Source organism: Pelophylax lessonae, assembly GCF_965119305.1.
Source record: "Pelophylax lessonae genome assembly, chromosome: 7".
Lineage (NCBI taxonomy): Eukaryota > Metazoa > Chordata > Amphibia > Anura > Ranidae > Pelophylax > Pelophylax lessonae.
The window spans coordinates 80998311-81020313 of NC_138774.1; the positions used below are offsets into that span (position 1 = coordinate 80998311).

Below are 22003 nucleotides of genomic sequence, written 5' to 3' on the forward strand. Positions count from 1 at the left end.
CAGGGACTGTCATCCTTATCCATGCTTCAGAAGTGAATGAGCCACGGATCTGGAAAAAGTATGCAGGTTGAAAGCACTAGACTTCACTGCTGAATGCTTGTTCTGGGCCTGTGACACATTAAGGATAACCATACATATTACAATAAGGTCATGCAGTCTCCTTCAAATTTACCAAATGTATGCAATGAGAACAAACAATCCATATCCAATTGTTCAGAGCCTTGTATTGTAGTTGTTGCCAGATCTAAATGTTAATGCACAATGAGGTTGTAAAGGCCTGTGTTTAAGGAATCAGCTAGAGATGCTTCTGAGATCATTCAGAATTCACTGACTGGTGTAGTTGACCTGAATTTGATCCGCTTCGAGTGAGTTTTGTTATCCTATATATATATGCATGTATAAGAACACATTTGCAGTGAACAAAAGCCTATCAACGCATGCCTTAATATGTGTAAGTTTAAGGAATGAAGCTAGAAAGAGGATGACAGTCACAGAACAATTTCAAAGAAAATAGTTGGAAATAGCGGTTTTAATATATCCATGCTGCAAGTTATTTTTTAAAGTTCAAAGCTTGGGTAAAACCTGGAAGCAGAGAGAAGAACCTGTTAAGCTAAATACCATTTAGAAAAGCCTTTGATGGCAGCTGGCACTAGGACTCCCAGCCAGCATAGTTCTGGAGCAGTTGCTACAGCAGTGATGCTGTATTCTTCTGCATTTAGCATCCCTAGCCACAACCTTCCCTTTTGCAAGACTTGTACACACAGATCTTTTCAATGCACACATTTAACTTTGTATTCAGCTTGGTGAACACTGCTGACTAGCACAAGTGTTTAGTGAAAACAATGGGCTGTGCTACTGTAGTGCAAACAGCTTGACATCACTGCCAAAAATTAGTCAATGGTCCTAGTGACAGAAGGATTGCACTGAAACCAAGTGCCTGTCTACACCACAGCCATCTGTGAAGCCCAGTCAGCTCTGTTTAGTAATATCAATACAAAGTAACATGCATATCACATCAATAACGTCCAGTGAATGATATAGTAACAGATGAATGTCGGTCATCGAGAGAAACTCAACTGCACGTTTATTAAAATTCAGGAGGCTGCGAGTCCACATCCCACCAGTGGCCACTGCCCGTATAAAAGAGTAACATCCTCCCAACAAAGCAGAGATGCACCTATCCTCAAGGAAAACATATAAACCAGGATTATGCGAGAGACATTGTTCCGATTAGGTAATCATCCCACGTTCCTGTCTGCTAAATGCTCTCCAGCCACCGGGGCTGAAGAAGTGCACTTAGCCAACGAACAAGACTGGCCAGTGAAATATTTGATTCTTGCCCGATCCTGGACTTGGTAAGGACTGATTCTATGGCCTCAGTCAATCTACCGGCTTCTACTACTGGCTTCTTCATTGCTAGTTACAGAAAGTGAAGGACATAAAAAAACAAAAACACCAGGTGCACTGTGCATGTTTATACAAGCCCTACGAATCCTGACATTTGAGGTCTGGCATTGTGCAAGCAAGACAGAGGAGGATGTCCTATATTGGGCAGTAGACTGATAGAAGCACAGGAAAAATCCCTTTCCTTCACTTCCTTTCTTCCAGAACAGGTAGATCACAAAGGAATATCCAAAATAATTGGCACAAAGAAGAAAGCCATGAATATAGATGCTATCTCCTATCCAGGACAACCTAAGAAGAAAGAGGGAATTCTTTCAGCTTCCTTAGTTGTACATACACTCAACATAAGCTAGGTCTCCTGTGTAAGAAAAAAAAAAAAAAGAAAACACTTGTGTACAAAAGTGCCAAAGAGAAAAAAAAGACAGTACACTCCTGCCTTCTGGGTACCTTCATAGATAAATGTATTTTTTCCCCAAGCATGCATACTAGCACCCTATAGAACTACACTTTATCAATGTCTATGCTGTGCCGTCCCTCCTCTGTTCATCGGTGGGCTGGCGACTGCACAGGGCAGTATCCTGCCTGACAGATGCCAGTCCTTGTAGTGGGAACAAATGCTGTTCCTTAGCTTAGTGTGTTTGCCCGACAGAGGTTCCTTCTCTGGAGCACCTGGCTCCACAATGAAATGGCACACCTTGCCTGTCCAGCTTTTGCACGTCCTGGAGGAACTTGCTCCTTCCTGCTCACCTCCACCAGGTCTCTGTGACCCTTCCAAGCATGGTGGGTAAAGCTGTGTGCACCAGCACAGACTCTTCACTAAGCTCCCCCAGTGTTACATGTCTTGGTATTCAGGTAAACAAGAGAAGAGAAAAAAAAAAAAAAAAAGCTCCTTCCTCAACATGAACTCTTAGCAGTGCTGTGTGTATTTGGATATTAAACCAAAGTTAAAAAGTTATGATAGCTGAAACGAGTATTAGAACGCAGTGGGTGGATGATGTAGTGACGGCCTCGGAGGGGAGGGGGGAAAGGGGGGGGGGGGACTGGTGGGGGAAAAGGCGTTGTCACTTCCCTTGCCAAGGTCACGGGAAGGGATACAAAATGGCGCCCCTCTGGAGAAGTGTTTACCGAGCACACGGTCAAATGGTAGATGTTTTGTCTGTTCCCTCTGTAAGAAACAAAAAAAAAAATTGAAACAAAACACATATAAGGGTCTTATTTAGATAGCAAGTGAAAAATACAGTTCACACTGGGAATTTTCTTCAACTTCAGCTAAAACAAAGTTGAAAGTGATGTAGGACATTTTCTGAATAGAGATGTGTAAAGCAATGCCCATATTATCCTGCGCCACCCATCCCTGTTGAGCACACTGAAGGAACCACCACTTTCCAGAGGAAGCAGTTCGGAAGACTGTCTGTTCTCTGCCTCAAGCCTGCTCTATGGACTAAAGGCAACATCTGCTCACTAGTTTTGCCCCTCCTGAATGTTCCACTTTCCCTCACCATCAATTTACAAAGCAGGAATTCCCACTGAAGGGCATATTTTTAGCTGACATGTCTCATGCCAAACACAAAAAGCTCTGGCAGTAGGCTTCCATATATTCTAGACTACCGCACCTCTGGTATACCACAAGCGGTTACCTTTATAATATGCATAGACATTATAGTATGTGCAATACCTGCTCTGTATGATGGGGGAATTACTTTACTCCTAAGACATACATTGAGATCAACACAACACTGGAAAAGGCACCGCGGCATTAATAAGCCTTTTCACTACTAGCCTGCAGTCTGGCCTTTAACTGTCAATGATAAGGTGCGTGTCTCTCACCCTCCAATGCATGCTCTGTCATACTCAGGCACAAGGACTCCAGCCGGGGATTAATCTCCAAGTCAGCCCCAGGAACCTGGCAGTCTGTGGTAGGAAAAAAAAATTGTACATGGTCAGTGAAACCAAAAAAACAAGCTTGGTTTATCCAAAGCACCGCAGGCAGCAGATGTATAATGGCACCTACTCGATACACAGACTACTTTAGAGATGATTATTATTTCTTACAATATACTGTGACAAGATCTGTGCTGTGATATAAAACTTCAATATAAAGCTGCTAACACAAAAGGTACTATATTGAACCTCAAATAAATGTAAAGCATTAGTATTGCGCCAAAAAATAAATTACATATGCAATGGTGAACATAAGAGGCGTCAAAGCTACTAATGCAAAAAGTTATAAAAAAATGAAAAAAAGATTATATAGAAGTCCAGAAGTGTGTATATATATATATATATATATATATATATATATATATATAAAAAACAAAAAAAGAAACAGTCCCACAGTGTATATAATAAAGTGAAAAATGGACTTGATGCAGCAACACCAGTGATCGTGAAGATACTTCTCAAACGGTGCACGAGAGACTAGCCACCAACATCAAGTGACTTCAAAACTCACCAGGGCAAATGGCTACCATTACAGCAGCATGTGTGCCTAAGTATGAATATAAATCCCACATGAATCAGTGAACCAACTCACTTCCAATGGCACCCCCTGATGTACTCCAGCGAATGAGGGAAGAGTTTGTGCAGATGACACGGTCTGCATGCTTATAAATGATATTCTGGGCAGAGAGTCTATGGACACATCTTATTTGCAGGAGTCTTTAGTCGACTGACTGCATGTCATCACAGGTCTTCTTCCTTCTCTGTCAGCGGTGGGTAGGTCCAGTGTGCAGTAGCATTCTCCTGGGAGTGCAGGGTAGTCTGCTGACGCGCCCCATGGAGGTGTGTCCCTGATGTTCAGAGTTCACATAAGAGAAGTGGATAGGCACTGGAATACAAATACATTGGCCGTTTATTCCTACATTGCTTTATATTTGTATGTGTCGCTCCATCAATGACGCACGCAGCCTCATCTGAATGAAAGTCCATCAAAGTCATGTGACTGGTGAACTTTGATTCAGATAAGGCTACTCTGCAGCACAGGACACATCTATGAAGTTTTTAGGTTTCCTTTTTCTACTTCTATTGCGTCATTCATGTAGTGACACATACACGTTTAAAGCAATGTTGGAATTGACAGCCAATATAATATCAGGATAAGACTAATGCACTCACCTCTTCGTAATCCAGTGCCCATCCACTTCTCTTATGTGAACTCTGATGATCAGTGACGCACCTTTAGGGGGGAGCATCAGCAGGCTACCCTGGACTCACAGAAGAATGCTGCCCACCACTGACAGAAGAGGAGGAAGAGGACCTACGAGGCAGTCCCCGAGGGCATACACCCACTCACTCTGCTATAGGCATTCAGTTTTGTGGCAAGTAGTGTCAGAAAAAAAAAAAAAAAACACAACAACTCATAGCAGGGCGGGTGCTGCGTCTGTCAATGAACTTCAGAGAAAAGGATTTTACGGTAAGTCAAAAATCCAGTTTTCTCTATCGTTCATTGACAGATGCAGCTCCATATTCTTCTTAACCATTGGGACGTCCAAAAACAGTATTAACATGAGGGGTGGGAAAATGACGCAGAAAAGAACGTAATTCCTCAAAGGCCAACCAGGTAACGTGGAGTTCAACCAGGAACAGCTGGAGCTCACCTAAAAACAACATACACCCTCAAAGAGAAAAGTAGCTTTTAAACAGCAGCCTGCAAAAACCTTGCGGCCAAAAGAAGCATCCAAAGATGCCAACACATCTACCTTGTAGAATTTTGTGAATGTGTGCACAGATGGCCAAGTTGCTGCCTTACAGACTTGTACCACTGACGGCGAAAAGCCAAAGAAGCACCTAACGCCCATGTAGAATGCGCCTACATAGGGAAAGGTGGAACCTGACCCTTAATGGAATAAGCCTGTACCACCGTCTGCCTGATCCATCTGCATACGGTCGCAGCAGACTCACCCAATCCTTTCTGAGGTCTGTCCGTGAGGACAAAAGCGAGTCTGATTTTCCGAAGGACTCAGCAGCCGCCAGGTAAACCTTGATTACCCTAACCACATCCAAGGAATGCAAGGAAAATTCTTTAGGATGCTTAGGCTTAGGACATAACGAAGGCAGCACAATGTCTTAATTTAAATGGAAATCGGAGATCACCTTGGGAAGAAACTACTGATTAGGTCGAACTACCACCTTGTCTCTGTGGACCACCAGATAAGGTGAACGGCAGGATAGCGCCACCAATTTCGACACTCTGTGCGCAGAGGTAATAGCCACTATAAAGGCTACCTTCTGTGACAGTGTAGGCAGAGGAATCTCCCTAATGTGTTCAAAAGGAAATTTCTGAAGAATTGACAGTACCAGGTTAAGATCCCACGGAGGCAACTGGGACATCGCCAGGGAGCCATGTAGCGAACACCCTGAATAAAGGTGGGAATCGAATACATGGCTAAAGGGCATTAAAAAAAAAAAACCCCTAGAGCCGACACCTGGCCTTTGATAGTACCCTAGGCCAACCTCTGCTCAACTCCTTTGGAGGAAAGTCAATATCTGAGCCACTGAAAACAAGCGCAGATGCACCTTAATGGATTCATACCATGCAATGTACAATTTCCATGTATGAAATCTTCAGAGGTAGATTTTATGGCCTTCAAAAGTGTGGGAATCACAGAGTCAGAAAGACCTCTATCCAATACCTGGCTTACAACAGCCACGCCGATAAGGCCAGCGACTGTAAAGCAGGATGGAAGATCGGCTCTTGAGACAGCAGATCTTCCCTGAGAGGAAGTCTCCAAGGAGCATCAGCGACCAATCTCACCAGATCGGCGTACCAAGACCGGCGAGGCCAGCCTGTTTCCACCAGGATTACTGGAGTCCCTTCCACCTCTATTCTGCGCAGAAGCCTCAGCAGTAGTTTTTACTTGGGGGAAATACATAGATCAGCCGATACTGTCCCCAAGGAGCCACTAGTGCGTCTGTGGCGTCTGCTAGAGGATCCCGAGAACAGGCTACAAACCTCTGTACCATCCTGTTGAGCCGAGAGGCCAACAGATCCACATCAGGAGTCCCCCACCGGACACACACAGCAGGTGAAAACACCTCCATGTGAAGGGACCATTTTCCTTGATCCAACACTTGACAACTCAGGTAATCCGCCTGCCAATTCTCCACTCCGGGGATATGCACGGCGGATAGGGCTGGAACAAAGTTTTCTGCCCATATTAGGATCTTAGCCACCTCTCGAGCCGTCAGGACACTCTTGGTGCCCCCTTGATGATTGACGTAAGTCACGGCAGTGGCATTGTCTGATTGACGCCGAATAGGACACCCTTGAAGGTGATTTGTCCAGTGAATCAAGCAAAGCTTTATTGCTCCGAGTTCCATCATTTTGATCGGTAGTCTGGACTCCTTTAGAGTCCAGGTTACCTGGACATACATCTTTCCAAGTACTCCCCCCCTACCGGATAGGCTGGCATCGGTAGTAACCACAGTCTTATACAGGGGAAGGAACGACTTGCCCTGACATAGAGCCAGGGAGCGGAGCCTGCTCAGCAGAATCAGATAGTCCAAAAATTTTGGATCCTTGTTCCACTTGACAAGAAATTCTCTTTGCAGAGGTCTCGTGTGGAACTGTGCGAACCGGATCGAAGGTAGACACCATCAGGCCCAGTCCTCGCATTCAGGTCCGTAGAAAGGACATTTTGCTGGATAACAGCAGGCGAATCGCCCTCTGCAATTTTTGCAGTTTTTCCATAGGAAGAAACACACTTGCTGAAGCTGAGTTCAGCGTCAGTCCCAGATAATCCAGTTTGGAGGATGGGACTAGAGCAGATTTCTGGAAATTGATAATCCAACCGAACTCTTGCAGAGTTCGTACAGTGGTGGTTAAGTCGGTCAGCAGGGCTGAATGGGAGTCTGCTCCTAAGGGGAGATCGTCCAGCAACCCCAGTACCACAATCCCCCACTGTTGCAGTAATGTCAATACCGGAGCCAACACTTTGGTGAAGACCCTGGGAGCGAAGGCGAGATCAAAGGGTAATGCCACAAATTGATAATGCTCCTCGCCCACAGTTAAGCGAAGGAAACGCCGGTGTCCAGCGTAAATAGGGATGTGAAGGTAGGCGTCCTTAAAATCGATAGAGGCCAAAAGGTCTCCTTCATGTAGGGACGACACTACTGTGTGAATGAACTCCATTTGAAACGTCTGTACCCACACAAAGCGGTTCAGAGCCTTGAGGTCCTAGACAGAACGCACCTGCCTTCTTTTCCTGGGCACAGTAAACAGGTTTGCGTAAAACCCTTGAAAGCGTTCGAGAGGGAACCGGCCCAATCACCCCTGCAACAGCAAATCTTGTACCGCTTCTTGTAGATCCCTGAACTGGTCTGAAGATGGGCGTAGATTGGGTGTGAAGAATCTGTCGGAAAGTCGAAACCTGAATCAGTTCGTGGACCCATTTGTCTTGAATCAAAAGGGTCCATGGTTCCGGAAAGAAAGACATCCCCGCACCCCAATTACGGGTAAGGGCGCCCCTTCATGCAGAAGAGGGCTTAACTGCAGAACTGGAGGGGCCTGCTCTCGGCTTACCCGACCACGTCTTCTAGGAACCCCCAGATGATTTGGAAGTCTTAGATCCTTCTCCTGCATGCTGGAGGCACGAAAATGCCGCTTGTATGCTGAAAAAGAGGGACCCGTCGTGACGAGGTCCCTTGCCTTGTCCACCAGTAAGACCCTTGATAAGTTCATCCAAAGAAGAGCCATTTAGGCGATCCTCTGTAAAGGGCAGGTCTGACAGAGCCTTTTTGTAAGCCTGGTCTGCAGACCAGCTTTTTAGCCACACCATGTGTCTCATGGTAACCCCTACCGCGTATACTCTAGCCGCAAGGGGGCCCACATCTAAAGATGCATCACACATAAATTTTATACCTTGGACCATTTTGTCCACCAGTTCGGACAAAGTCAGGGGGAAGCGGTCTCGCTTCAAAATCACTCTTCAAGAGCATTGCCCATTCTGTAATGATCTGGGACACCAGCACGATCGTGAAGACCAGCCTAAGTATTTAGCCCACTATCACATGTAAGTGGCAGGACAGAGCCTCATCCTTCTATCAACAGTGTCTTTAACCACTTCTGGACCGGAAGGATTTGCCCCCTTAACCTCCCTGGCGGTATGATTCTTTTGGATTTTAGGTGCTGAAAGCGGTACCATTATTTTGCATGTAATTCTTGTGAATGAGCAGTCCAAACCAACTGTATACATTATATATATATATATATATATATATATATATAATGTATACAGTTGGTTTGGGCTGTTCATTCACAAGAATTACGTATATTATATATACACACACACACACACACACACACATATATATATATTTACATAAAAAGTACAGTAAAACTGCAGGAAAGGCACTGGGGGGCAATGTAATGTGATTTTATTTTATTTTGAACGGTATCAGTGTGTTTGGTGCATTTTACATTTGAATTTGCCGCCGGTTCCACCCCCCGGCGGACGTCACGTCGCCGGAGACGGAAGCCGGGGCTCGCAGACGATCAGGAGAGAGCTCCGCCGCCGCATACCGCTCGCAGTCTTCGCTGGATCCCGGAGAAAAGGTAAGTAAAACCTCCTCCAGCATCCAGCGATCTTCCTAGCGCTACCCCGAGTGTGACTCGGGGTTACCGCTTTTGGCACTAAAATCTTACCCCGAGTCACACTCGGGAATACCGCTAGGAAGGTTAATGACCAGGCTATTTTTTTGCGATTCGGGAATGCGTTATTTTAACTGACAACTTCCCGGTCATGCGACGCTGTACCCAAATAAAATTGACGTCCTTTTTTCCCCCCCACAAACAGGGATTTCTTTTGGTGGTATTTGATCACCTGTGCAATTTTTTGATTATGCGCTATAAAACAAAAAAAGTGTGAAAATTTAGAGAAAAAAAAAAGCAGTATATTTTACTTTCTGCTATATAACATTCCCAATAAAAAAATAAATGTAAAAATCTAAATTTTTCATCATTTTTGGACAATTTGTATTTTGCCACATATTTTTGGTAATACAAAAATCCAAAAAAAAAAAAAAAAGTGTATTTTGAATGGTTTACAACAGCACACGGCCTTCTGTCAGTCCCTGCAGCGATTGCCGGGTTCCCGGAGGCCATCACGGCTGCTGGACCCGTTTGCTTAGCTGCAGGGCTAGAGAGCCCGAGATCTGCGAAACGTATCCCTACATCAGTTTGCGCAGGAGAGCCAGCCTGCCGCAGTATATCTGCGGCAGCTGGTCTTTAAGAGGTTAAAGATCGGAGGTTACTCGGAATCACAGTGGATTCGTTCAGTCTGGAGACTAGGTGGTCCACCTTCGGTGGAACGGTCCATTTTTTGATCACAGCATCCGCAAAGAGATAGCGTCTCGTAAAACGCTTCGGCACCACTGACGTGTTTAAGGCACCCAAACTGTTCAGTGACAATTTTCTCAAAAAGTTCCAGACAAGGGAAAATTTTGACCAACTCTGGGTTTTGCGGGTGCCAAAAGACACCTGCGTCCCTGATGCTGTAGAATCATCTGCCATTTTTAGTTTCCTGCACTGACACAAAGTGCCTCCACCAGCTGCAGATGAGCATATATCATCCTCGCCATCCAAATCAGAGTGCGATGACGCAGACCCCTCAGGGTAACTTGCGTCTGTGGCAGCCGTTATCAACCTCAGAATTCGAGGATACAGATGAGGCAAGTGAGGGCAATGGGCGCTATTTACTAGTCCTCTTTTTTAGGATCATAACTTTAAACACCTGGGTTTGAAAATTAAAAAAAAAAAAAAAAGCCATTAAAGGCAGACAAAGGGTTGCGACGCGGAGAACTCCGCAACATCAAAAAGGGGTTTAGTAGGTGATATTTGCTCCTGGGACTCCATGTTAACCCGGGGACAGCGCAGTGTCACTTTAAGAATACTGCAAAAAAAAAAAAAAAAAAAATGGCCCTACACCACTGCACCAGCGGTACTACAGGTCCCAGCACACTAAGCTGAAATATAGCAGAGTGAAGGAACAATAGGCTCACCCCCGCCTGATATTAGGGAGAGCAGAGCAAGTCTGAAGTGTACAGAAAACAATCCTCACAGGAAGAGGAAGTACCTGGGTCAGCACCAGAGGTAAAGCCTTGCCACTCACTGCTGTACAGCATTCTCGGTCTCAGAGAAAATGGCGGCCCAATGCATTTCAATGGGGAGACCACAAAAAATGGCCGCCCAATGCATTTCAATGGGAAACTAATGAAAAATGGCTGCCGAGCCTAATATAGCTGATCTACAAAAAAATGGCGGTGTCCACGGCACGCCATGCAGTCTACAGGATCCCCTGAGGGGTCCAGTGATCAATCAGGCATGGGGGGGCCCTGGCTGGGACCACCAACCAGGATTACCCCACCCAGCGGATCACGCGATTATCAGCATCGGAGTGCCCCCATCGCCTGCTACAGCCCCTGCACTGTACCCGACTAAGGTAGGGACCCCCTATGAAATAGTGGGGAGGATGACCTGCAGGGGGAGCCTTGGATGGTTGATGGTCCCAAGGGTCCCCACATACAAGAGGGGGGACATGGGGGGTAACCCATGGGTCCGACCACCCAGAGAGGGGCCCACGTCCACTGCGAGACCGCAAGAGATATGGGGGACACTACTCACCATACCCAATGATATTCGAGTGGACGCCACTCCGGACAGACTACCTCTCCAGCTGGCCCAGGGTGGGGGTGCTGAAGGCCAGGGGATACGCTGCAACTCAAGGCAAACCAGGTCGTGTGCGTCCTGGTGAAGTGTTTACTCGCAGGTCAGCCCCCGTCCAGTGGGGCTATGTCGTGGCGAGGCCTAGCGCGGAGCTGCGACCTGCACACGCTCGCTGGCCAGACTGGGAGACCATAAGGATCTAGAATATCCAGTCCAACGCCCAGTACGGCTGTTGATTGTAGTTCTCTCAGGAACATAACTAGCTAAAAAAAAAAAAAATTTAGACAAAAGGTCCCCTTTTTACATAAAAAACATGCTAGGACTGAAATTCCAGCAGGGAACTAGGTCCTTACTCCTGACTAGGCAGAAAAAAATTGAATGCCTATAGCAGAGTGGTTGGGTGTATACCCCCAGGGACTGCCCCATAGGCATGATAAAGATTTTTTCTGCCTAGTGTCCTACTCCTGTAGGGGGCAGCATAACCCAATGGTTAAGAAGACTATAGAGCTGCGTCTGTCAAAAAACTCACCTTTCCACCTGCATAGGTTGATTTGATTAAGAAGAATTGCTGGCTGAAGTCAGTGAAGAAATAGATCTCAGGAGAGACAATCTCTTGTGTCCCCCGCAGTGCTTTGTGATTCTTCACGCTCATCATCACTGCTGGGTGCTGTGATCATGAGTGCTGTGATCTACACAGGAGAACAACATCCCTGGAAGTGTCAGCTTCTGAACAGACCTCAGCAAATACTTCCTTTTCAAAGGACAGCAGGAGAAGTCAGTACTTGCCATCTTCTTTGCAGGAACATCTTTCAGAAATGTTATTTTTTGTAACAGTGTCTAACATTTGTGTGGTGGTCCACTTTAGGTTAAAGCGGAGTTCCGGCCACATACAATTTTTTGAGCTAAAAACACCCCCCTAATCCTTAGCTATCCCCAATTACCCTAACCCCAAATTACAGTACATTGCATTTACTGAATAAAGATAAATAGTTACCTTTAAAATTAATTGCAGAGTGTGGCCATCACCGGTGTGGGCATTTGAAGCCGTGGTGTCCCCCGCTGTGTCCCTCTTCCTGGTTCTGGGCTACCCATAATGCCGATCGCAATCTTGAGTGTGCGCTGTAGATCGCGATTGGCACTCAGTAGCGGCCGGCCGCTCCCATTGCATCCTTGGATTGAGGACGCTCATCTCCCAGGACACAATGCAAAGGAGGTGTATTCAGGGCCCGTGAGTGTGAGGATATGCTGTGGTCCTTAAGATTTAATAACGGGCGGAAAAACAATGCATCCTAAGGGAGAGTGATTCATATACATACCAGCTGCACACATTCATTGTAGTGGGACCTTTATGGAACATCGTCCTGTCTGAGCAGCTGAGTGAGATCGTCGCCTTATCTGACCCCCTATAATCAAGGGGTCTGATAATTTTGGTAAGAAGTTTTTTTGTACACACTGGGTGAAGGGGTAAAGGTGAACATTGTCTCTGCTATCAAGTCGCAGTGTTTCTGATAACAGCTGTCCTGAGATTGAGATATCTTCTGTGGCTTTTTTGCACTAGAGACTTCCTTAATCCATCACTATATCCACAATTTCACTAATATTTGCACTGATTTATTTAGAGTCACACTATGGTTTATATTTCATTTATATAATATATCCAATTATAATGTGTATTTACATATATATATAATTATTTTGAAGGTATGATACTTGTTTGAGCGCGGTAGTTTTCCCCTCTATGGCACTATTCACGTTTTTTCACATTTACGTTGCAGCTCACTTGTTGGAATTTTCCACATTCACAAACAATTTACACTTTGAATTTAATATCCTTTAGCGCAGGTTTTTGGTGACTAACACCAAAATTTCCAATCATAAAGGAGGAAGTGACGTCGGGGGCCGTGGCCGCATAAGGAGGAAGAGGAAGAAAGGGAAGTTTATTTTAATTAAAAACAAGGTAAATGAAACAAAAAAAAAAAAAAAATTTCCAATTCTTTTTCAGGTTTTTTTAAGTTAACTGATGCTGCAAAGTTTATTTTAGGGCTGGAACTCCGCTTTAAGGCATTAAAAGATTCAGATGAAAAGATACTGATGGCACTGGGCAGGCTGATACCAGATGCCTGCAGAAACCTAGCTAGGACAATATATATGGGAAAAAAAAAAAACCTACCAGGAGGAAACTTGAGAATGCTCTGCGGGGAAGTGTGTACAGGCAGTGAATGGGTACGTTGCACTGAGCTGTGACTTTGACATGGCATACTGTTGCTTCCCCCTGGATTGGCAAACCAGAGATTCTGTAGGAAAATAAATGCAGACATTTACAAACCCATATTTCATTTAAAATGAGCAGAATATTGTACAGAAAAATCACTGACCTGCCGCCCCTGGTTCCCAGTGCTTGGGCTGGTAAGTGCATGACGAGGAGAGACACCCCCAATTGATCCAGGACTCATTACGCCAATCCGAGAAGGTGGAACAGCCCTAGGAGGCATCTGAAATGGGCGCTGACCTCTTCGTGTTACGGAGGCACCCACAGATCCAGCTATGGGGAGAGAGTTTGATGCAAATGCCCAGCTGCAGAGAAAGACAGTCAATGTTAACACACAGTATACCTACACACTGGGTGACAGCAGTAGCCAACACAACACAAGTGAAAACACTGGTGCCTCTGGGCTTTGGCTGAATGCATCATCTTGATCCTCATATGAAAGGCCTCCCAACAGATGTAAGAGTAAAATAAGATTTTTGACTTGCCAGTGAAATCTGATTCATTGAGTATAGTACATGACACAGGCTCTTTAATCTTTATAATTAGGTTATAAGCTGCTACTTTTGGGCAACTGGACATTGGCAAAAAAAAAAAAAAAAAAGGAGGGCTGCAGGGTCATCTCCCCTACAAAATCCCTCCCACTCCCTGCTAACCTTACTTTTGTAGCAAGCAATAGTGAGTTCATAAGAATAAAGGGTAGGGGACCTGTGTTCCATACTGTATTCCAAGAAACAGAATTTATCGGTAAGCCCAAAAAAACGGGATTTTTGTCTTATCATAAAATCCTTTTCTATGATGTTTATTGGACACAGCTCCCTATCTTCTTGACCGATGGGTTTACGCTGCTCTCTATAAGGGTAGGACACTAGGCGGGAAAAAATTTGACCACGTCTATAGGGCAGTTCCAAGGGGTATACTCCCACTTCCTGCTATAGGTCTTCAGTTTTGTAACAAGCAGTGTCAGAAGAACATAAAACCCAACTCAATAGAGGGGAGGGTGCTGTGTCCGTCAATGAACATCAGAGAAAAGGATTTTACGATAAGACAAAAAAAAGTTTTTGCTTTCGTTCATTGACTGACACAGCTCCATATCTTCTTGACCGATGGGATGTCCCAAAGCAGTGTTAATATGAGGGGTGGGAATAACACAGCAAGAATAAACACACTTCCCAAAGGCTAAACACAGCCAACCAGGCAAAACAAGAGCTCAACCAGGCGCAACTGTAGCACACCTGACAAAAATAACATATACACCCTCAAAGAGGACTAAATCTCTCCAACAACGGCCTTTAAAACCCTGCGGCCAAAAGAAGCATCCGCAGATACCATCCACCTTATAAAATTTTGTGAAAATGTGCACAGACACCCATGTGGCCGCCTTGCATACCTGTATCCCCGATGCCTGATGACGGAAGGCCCAGGAGGCACTAAACAACCTCGTAGAGTGCGCCTTAACAGGGAAAGGAGGATCCTGACCCTTAATGGAATAGGCCTGCACCACAGTCTGTCGGATCCATCTAGAAATGGTTGCAGTAGAAATGGCCATCCCCTTACGGGGTCCATCTGTAAGGGCAAACAGAGAATGCAATTTTCGGAACGAGTCAGTCGCCACCAGGCTCCGACATCCTGCGCGCAGAATAGCCACCAAAGCTACCTTCTGTGTCAGTGTGCAGAGGAAAGACCAAGACTGAAGGGTAATGCCACGAATTGATAGTGCTTCTCACCACCCACAGTAAAGCGAAGGAAACGCTGATGCCGGACATATATTGAGATATGAAGGTAAGCATCCTTAATATCAGAGGCCAGGAAATTCCCTTTATTAAGGAATGCCACCACCGTGCAAATGGATTCCATTAAAAATTTCTGAACCCGCACAAGGCAGTTCCAAGCCTTAAGATCCAGAATGGAACGGACTATGCCTTCATTCCCTTGGAACAGTAAACAGGTTTGAATAAAGCCCCTGAAAGTGTTCCGATTCCAGCACCGATACAAAGACCCCCTGTGAGAGCAGATCCTGTTCCGTCCCAAGAAAACCTTGTAGACGATCTGGGGACAAACGCAGATTGGAAGGAAAGAAACTTGCCGGAGGCAAGGACCGAAACTCCGTCTTGTACCTGGACCAAATCAACTCGTGGACTCATTTGTCTGGAATCCAGGAGGTCCACGGATCCAGAAAGAAGTGAAGACATCTGCCCCACCCCAAGAACGGGTGAGGGCGCCCCTTCAGGCAGAAGGGAGCTTTTCTGCAGTCCTGGAGGGGGCCGCTCTTGACTTACCCAGCCAGGGCCTCTTGGAACCGCTGCGGGGTTACAGGTGGATTTTGATCCCTGGTTCTTAGATCCTGAAGGACAAAAGGACCGCTTATGGGCTGAGAAGAAAGGACCATGCTTGCGACGAGTCTCTTTACTCCTGGCAGACTACGGAAGCACAGTACTCTTACCTGAAAGACCCTTAATGATCTCCTCCATGGATGCGCCGAACAAAAGGTCTCCTACAAAGGCGAGATCAGTCAATACCTTCTTGGAAACCTGGTCCGCAGGCCAGTATTTCAGCCTTTTCATGCGGCGCAGAGTCACCGCCATCATGGACACCCTGCAGGCTAAGGGGGCCGCATCCAGAGAGGCATCACAGATATACTGCAACCCCCGGACCAACTGGTCCGCCAGGTCAGGAGGAGGCTGTCTACCTTCCATATCCTGGTGCAGGAGCCTAGCCAATTCCGTTAATGTCTGTGAAACCAAGGTTATGGCAAACACTGGCCACAGAATGGAACTGGCCACAGAATGGAACTGGCCATGGTGAAAAGGTGATCATACCATAAATTCAGCTGTCTCGTCAACGGGGTTCTTAAAGGACGGAGAGAGTCCTCCACCTGAAGGAGGCCCAGCAGGTCCCTCAGTCTCAGAGAGGGGGGTCAGGTAGTGACACATGCTCCAGGGACTTCGAGGGTTAACCTGGAACCGCCAGCAAAATGTGTAAAATTGCTCTGAAAAAATACCAATCCACCTCTGCACCAGCGGTACTACAAGTTATAGTGCATCAAAATCGCTACAGCAGCAAGATGGAGCCAAATAACTCCCGCAGGGACTCACCACCTCCGTCACAGATGCACATGCAGAGTGTCAGGCTGCACGCCGTGCAGTGATCAGAGAGGAAGAGAACGTTCATAGAACTGCCACTAGAGGCCCACCGCCAAATCACCTCCCCATAGTCTTCAAAAACATGGCCGCGGATTGATAGTAATGGGAAACTACAAGCAAATTGCTGCCAAACTACATAAACATGGCCAATAGATACAGCAGCCATCCACAACAAAATGGCAGCTGCTTGTGGTTCCCAGGACCCTCCAAGGACCACCAGGTGCAGTTGGGCAGCAAGGGGGCCCCCTGCTCTGGACCCCCACCAGGGCAAGATTGGTTGGACCATTGGGTCTTTCTGCTGTCATTCTTCTACATGTCATCATTTCTTCCAGATCTTTGCTGTGTGACCCATGGCAGCATTGTCAGCATCTCCCCTGATGTAGGGACGCCACCACTGTGCGCATGGACTCCATGCAGAACTTCTGTACCCACACAAAGCAGTTTAGCGCCTTGAGGTCCAGTATTGGGCGCATCTTGCCCTCCTTACTGGGAAATGTAAACAGGTTTGAGTGAAAACCTTGAAAACGTTCCAACTTTGGAGCCAGAACAATCACCCCTTGAAGTAACAAATCTTGCACCGCCCCATAGAGATCCAAGCGATCTGGGGATAAGTGCAGCTTGGAAGGGAAGAACCTTTCCGGAGGATATGATCGAAAATCGATTTTGCAGCCGGAGTGAATGACTTAGTGGACCCACTTGTCCGGGATCAGGGAGGTCCACAGATCCAGAAAGCAGCGAAGACCCCCCCCCCTCCCCCAGATACGGGTGAGGGCGCCCCTTCATGCGGAGGAAGCTTGTGGTTTGCTCAAACAATACTTTTTGGAACCCCCAGCGGAGGCCCAAAAGGGCTTGGATCACTTGTGAGCGGAAAAGGAGGATCCCTGTCTGCGACAGGACTCTTTACCCCTGGAAGCCTGATGAAAAAAGAGAACTCTTTCCCCCTGTGAGGCCCTTGATGAGGTAATTCAAGGAAGCTCCAAACAGGTGATCCTCCACGAATGGAAGATCAGACAAGGCCTTCTTAGAAGCCTGGTCCGCAGACCAGCATTTTAGCCAGATAATGGGCCGCAGGACCACTGCTGAGAAAGACAGACAATCGAGAAAGCAGGGGAGCGGCATCCAAAGAGTGCGTGGACGCAGACCCAGTAGGGTCACTATATACTAAGCTCACCGTGAAAAACAAATCAGGGGAGGCCGCCGACTGCGATCCTGCAAGGAGGACCACCTATTAAACCTCGCAAAAAAACAAGGGGGTCACCCTCCGATCCCTCCATAGAGGACATAATAGGACATAGCCCCCTTAAAAAAGGGTCGCCCGCCGTGACTCAGAAGCGCAAGAAGGGTACCCTCACTAAAACAGGGCAAGTGTCCCACACAATAATGGCTGTCATTAAAAAAATGAAGCCCCCCCCCCCACAGCACCTATCAAGGGCGGTACCAAGCTGATCACATTGCCTAGCAGGCCTAAATTTTTGTGGAGGACCAGCCGCAACTGCATAGATCCTCAGCCTGGCAGGTGCCCAAAAGAATAGTGGGGGTTTTAGCTACACACACTGAGGCAGCTCCCCCCAACGGCGGCGCCCGATTTGGCCACATGAATTTTTGAAGGCACCCAGCCGCCTAGACACGAGCCCCAGTAGAGCCGACCACGCAGAGGGGAAGGCAGATGCCTAAACTGGAGGCAGTGGCATCAGCCTCACAGTTTTCAGCGAGTAGGCAGCAAAGACGCGGCCTAAATTTTTGGCCGGATCTGGCCGCGTGAGGCGCGTATTCGCGGATGTTAAAACATCCGCTCCCCAAGCCCAACAACTGCCACAGGGAGCCTAGAGGACATCCCTGTCCTAGTCACAAACCCCCAGTGTGGCAGGGAACCCTGCTCAACACCCCATTGCACCCCAGGAAAACCCAGTGAGCAGAAACTTCAACCAGCCCCCCTTAAGAGCATGTGGTGGAGGAGGGAGAGGCCCAAAGTTGCTAAAATTTTAGAGGGGGTGGGGGGGGGGGGGAGGATGGGAACCCAGGGGTCAAACGATCCCAGGGAGGGGCCCATGTCCACCCCAAAACCCTCCAGGGATAGTGGGGGGGACAGCTACTTACCACAACAGGAACAGGGTGGGCACTGCTTCGGACAGGACACCGCTCCAGACAGGACACCACTCCATCGTAATGGGGGTGCTGTCGTCCAAGAGGAAACTTTGCGACTCAGGCCGAAGCTAGTTCGAATGAGTCCTCGCGAGACATTTAACTCACAAGCCAGTCCCTGTCCAGTGGGGCTATGTCGCGGCCAACCTAGCAGTCTGCATACGCTCGCTGGCCGGACCCTAAAGGCCCGTACACACGTACCGATCGTCGGCATACAAACGTCGGTGGACGAAGGATCTGCCGATTGTACGCGTGTTAGTATGGTGCCTCCGACAGATGTCTGCGCACAATCCGCGGACAAAAGTCTTTCGTGCAAACATGAAAATATTTGTATGCCGACACCAGAACGGACGATTGTTCGCCTGTCAGTACACAATTCGGCCGACAGACCGCAGATTTGCAAGACTGGGCATGCTCAGAAAATAGAAAACACAGGGAAAGTTAACCATTACATGACATCACTTCTGCAGTCGGCGGACAAAATTCTTGTGCTGTCCTTGTGCTGTCTTTGCACTTTTCAGCAGACACCGACATCCCGGGGAGAAAAGAGGAACATTTGTAAGCCGACCATCGGTACGTGTGTACGGGGCTTCAGGATCTAGATTATCCAGTCCTCCGCCCAGTCCAGCACTTGATTGTAGCGCTCACAGGCACAAAATAATAAAAAGAGTAAAAAATTCCATGTAAAAAGAAAACATTACCAGGACCAGAGATCCCAGCAAGGAACTAGGTCCTTACGCCTAAATAAAAAATATCAGGTGCGCTAAACAAGTGTGTAAGTGTTAAAACAGAGTAAAACACAAAAAATTATGTCATAAACAAGTGTAAAAAAATGACCAATAAATCTAGGTCTCTCCTAAAGTAAATCATCAAACATGGTGATAAACATACAACGCTGTAGAAACCACTGTCGTGATAAACGTGGCACAAAAATTCACCACGGAACAAAGTACACCAAAAATGGTGAAAAAAGTGCAAAGAAAAAACAAAAAACAAATGGTAAAAGTCCAAATATAAGTGTCCGTGATAAGAAAAGCAGATAACACAGGTATCATTCACAGTGATGATCAGATGACAGCTGAACATGCAGAATGTCCCAACACCAGTGTAGGCGAGCTTCTTACCAGAAAGACAATACAAAAGTGTCTCCTTTGGAATGTATTGACCGCACGTTCAATGAATGCGACAACCTGGCAGGATTAAGAACAGCCACAGACCACCTGGAAGCATCGATCCATTAACATTCTGAGGAGAGGAGGGAATTCTTTTCCAGCCAGGGATATCCAAGGTCCTTACTGTTTGTGTATCTGGTAAGAGGCTTACCCACCCCCCCTGACTAGGAAGGAGTGGGAAGATATTTACCTTTTCCTCTCCTTGGCATGTGATTTTACAACTGGATCTAGCTACCTATATGCCCTTTTGTATTGTCTTTCTGGTAAGAAGCTCACCTACACTGGTGTTGGGACATTCTGCAAGTTCAGCTATCATCTGATCATCACTGTGAATGATAACCGTGTTATCTGCTTTTCTTATCACGGACACTTATGTTTGGACTTTTACCACTTGTTTTTTGGTTTTTTTTTGCACTTTTTTCACCATTTTTGTGTACTTTGTTCCGTGGTGCATTTTTCTGCCACATTTATCACAACAGTGGTCTCTACACTTTGATTCCTGTATTTCACCTATAGCGTTGTATGTTTATACACCATGTTTGACGATTTACTTTAGGAGAGACCTAGATTTATTGGTCATTTTTTACACTTGTTTATATCACATAATTTTTAGTGTTTTACACCGTTATAACACTTACACACTTGTGTTACACACTAGCGCACCTGATATTTTTTATTTACACGTTTACCACATTTTGGATCTATGGTTGCAGCTTAACCTAGTCCCTAATAAGCGCACTTTTCACACCATACACAGTTAGGTCCTTACTCCTGACTAGGCAGAACAAATAAAAACGGAATAACTATAGCAGGAAGTGGGAGTATACCCCAAGGTACTGCCCCATAGGTGTTCAAGCTTTCTCTGCCTAGCGTCCTACTCCTGTAGGGGGCAGTATAACCCTACGGTCAAGAAGAGCGGTTTTCATCAATGAACGAAAGAGAAACTCTTTTTTCTTAGCCAAACATGTAAACTATGGCCTAAGCAAAGACCTTCACCTGAGGAATAAAAGGCTAAAAGGTCTGAAAACGAATGACCAAGGCAATGACTTGTCCTTTGATGGTACTCAAAGCCAGGTGTTGAAACTGGAGAAATATATATCCCACAGAATACTTTCTAGGATGAAAGTTCATCAAGCAAAATAGGTCTTCCAGGTGTGATAGTAGACAAGTCTACTTTCAGCCCACAGAAATGTAGATCTAAACAAACCTGAAAGACCCCTGTGCTCCATACTGTGCTTTTAACAGCAATGCTGCTAAAATTCACTTTTCAGGTAGATTTTCAGAAAAACCCCTATGCAGTTCCTAAAGCCAATGAACAATACATACCCTAACTACTACTGTTGTAAATGGGGACGGTCTTCCCCATTACAGATGCAGCTGTTAGGGGTTCTCTTGAGAAAAGCACTGGTCTCTCATTCCTATCTTGCTGTGCAGTGTGTCCTTTCATGGCTCTGGCCTTGCTTAGTAGAGACTGCTCTAAGCCATTCAAACTCTGCTTGTGCGCAGTCTCCTTTTCTAGCTGTGCACACTGCATTTTCAACTGGAGTTTGAATGGCCTGGAACAGCCAATACTAAGCTAAGATAGAGCCGGGAGAGGTCGCTAAGGGGCACATTATTCTGCAATTCAGCCTGGTCTGCCGTAAATTAGTGGCCAGTGCTTTTTTAGGAGAGGGTCCCGAAAGCTGAGTCTGTAATGGGAGGAGCGTCACAATTTACAACAGAAGGAGCCATGGTATGTACTATTCTTTAAATCTAGAATTGCGTAGGGGGATTTACTTTTCTATGAACTTATACTTTAAAATGTAAATAAAGATGATTTTTTTGGATAGAGTGGAGAGGGATTAGAACACCTGTCAGTTTTTAATGCCGTCTGTGTCCCCATTAGGGAGATTTACCCTCTCCATTTGCCCTGTTTACCATTATCTTAAAAGTAAAAGTAAATCCCAAATAGTAAAAAAAAAAAAAAAAAAGTTCTGGTGATCCTGGTGACACCCTGCCAATCCTTTTCTAGGTCTTTCCAGAAGGACAAAAAGAGAATCGGATTTCCTGGAAGAGTCAGTAGGTGCCAGGTAAACCCTAATTGCCCCAACCACATCCAAAGAATGCAAAGCAATTTCTTTAGGATGCTTGGGCTTAGGACATAAAGAAGGCAGCACAACGTCTTCATTAGATGGAAATCAGAAACGATTAGGAAGAAACGACTGACTAGGTCAAA

The 22003-nt window shown here is 46.2% G+C and overlaps 1 protein-coding gene across 2 annotated transcripts in view; it reads right to left on the bottom strand.

The window, feature by feature from the left end:
• Positions 1-1827: 1827 nt before the first annotated feature.
• The window catches only part of SAMD4B (sterile alpha motif domain containing 4B), a 175875-nt gene continuing 155699 nt past the window's right edge, over positions 1828-22003 (bottom strand). For both annotated transcript variants that reach the window (XM_082262800.1, XM_082262799.1), the window contains exons 10-13: positions 13441-13639; positions 13236-13359; positions 3232-3315; positions 1828-2569 (exon numbers count right to left, since the gene is read on the bottom strand). In XM_082262800.1, coding sequence (XP_082118926.1) covers positions 2541-2569; positions 3232-3315; positions 13236-13359; positions 13441-13639 — 436 coding nt within the window. In that variant the 3' untranslated portion in view covers positions 1828-2540. The remainder of the gene's footprint in view (positions 2570-3231; positions 3316-13235; positions 13360-13440; positions 13640-22003) is intronic.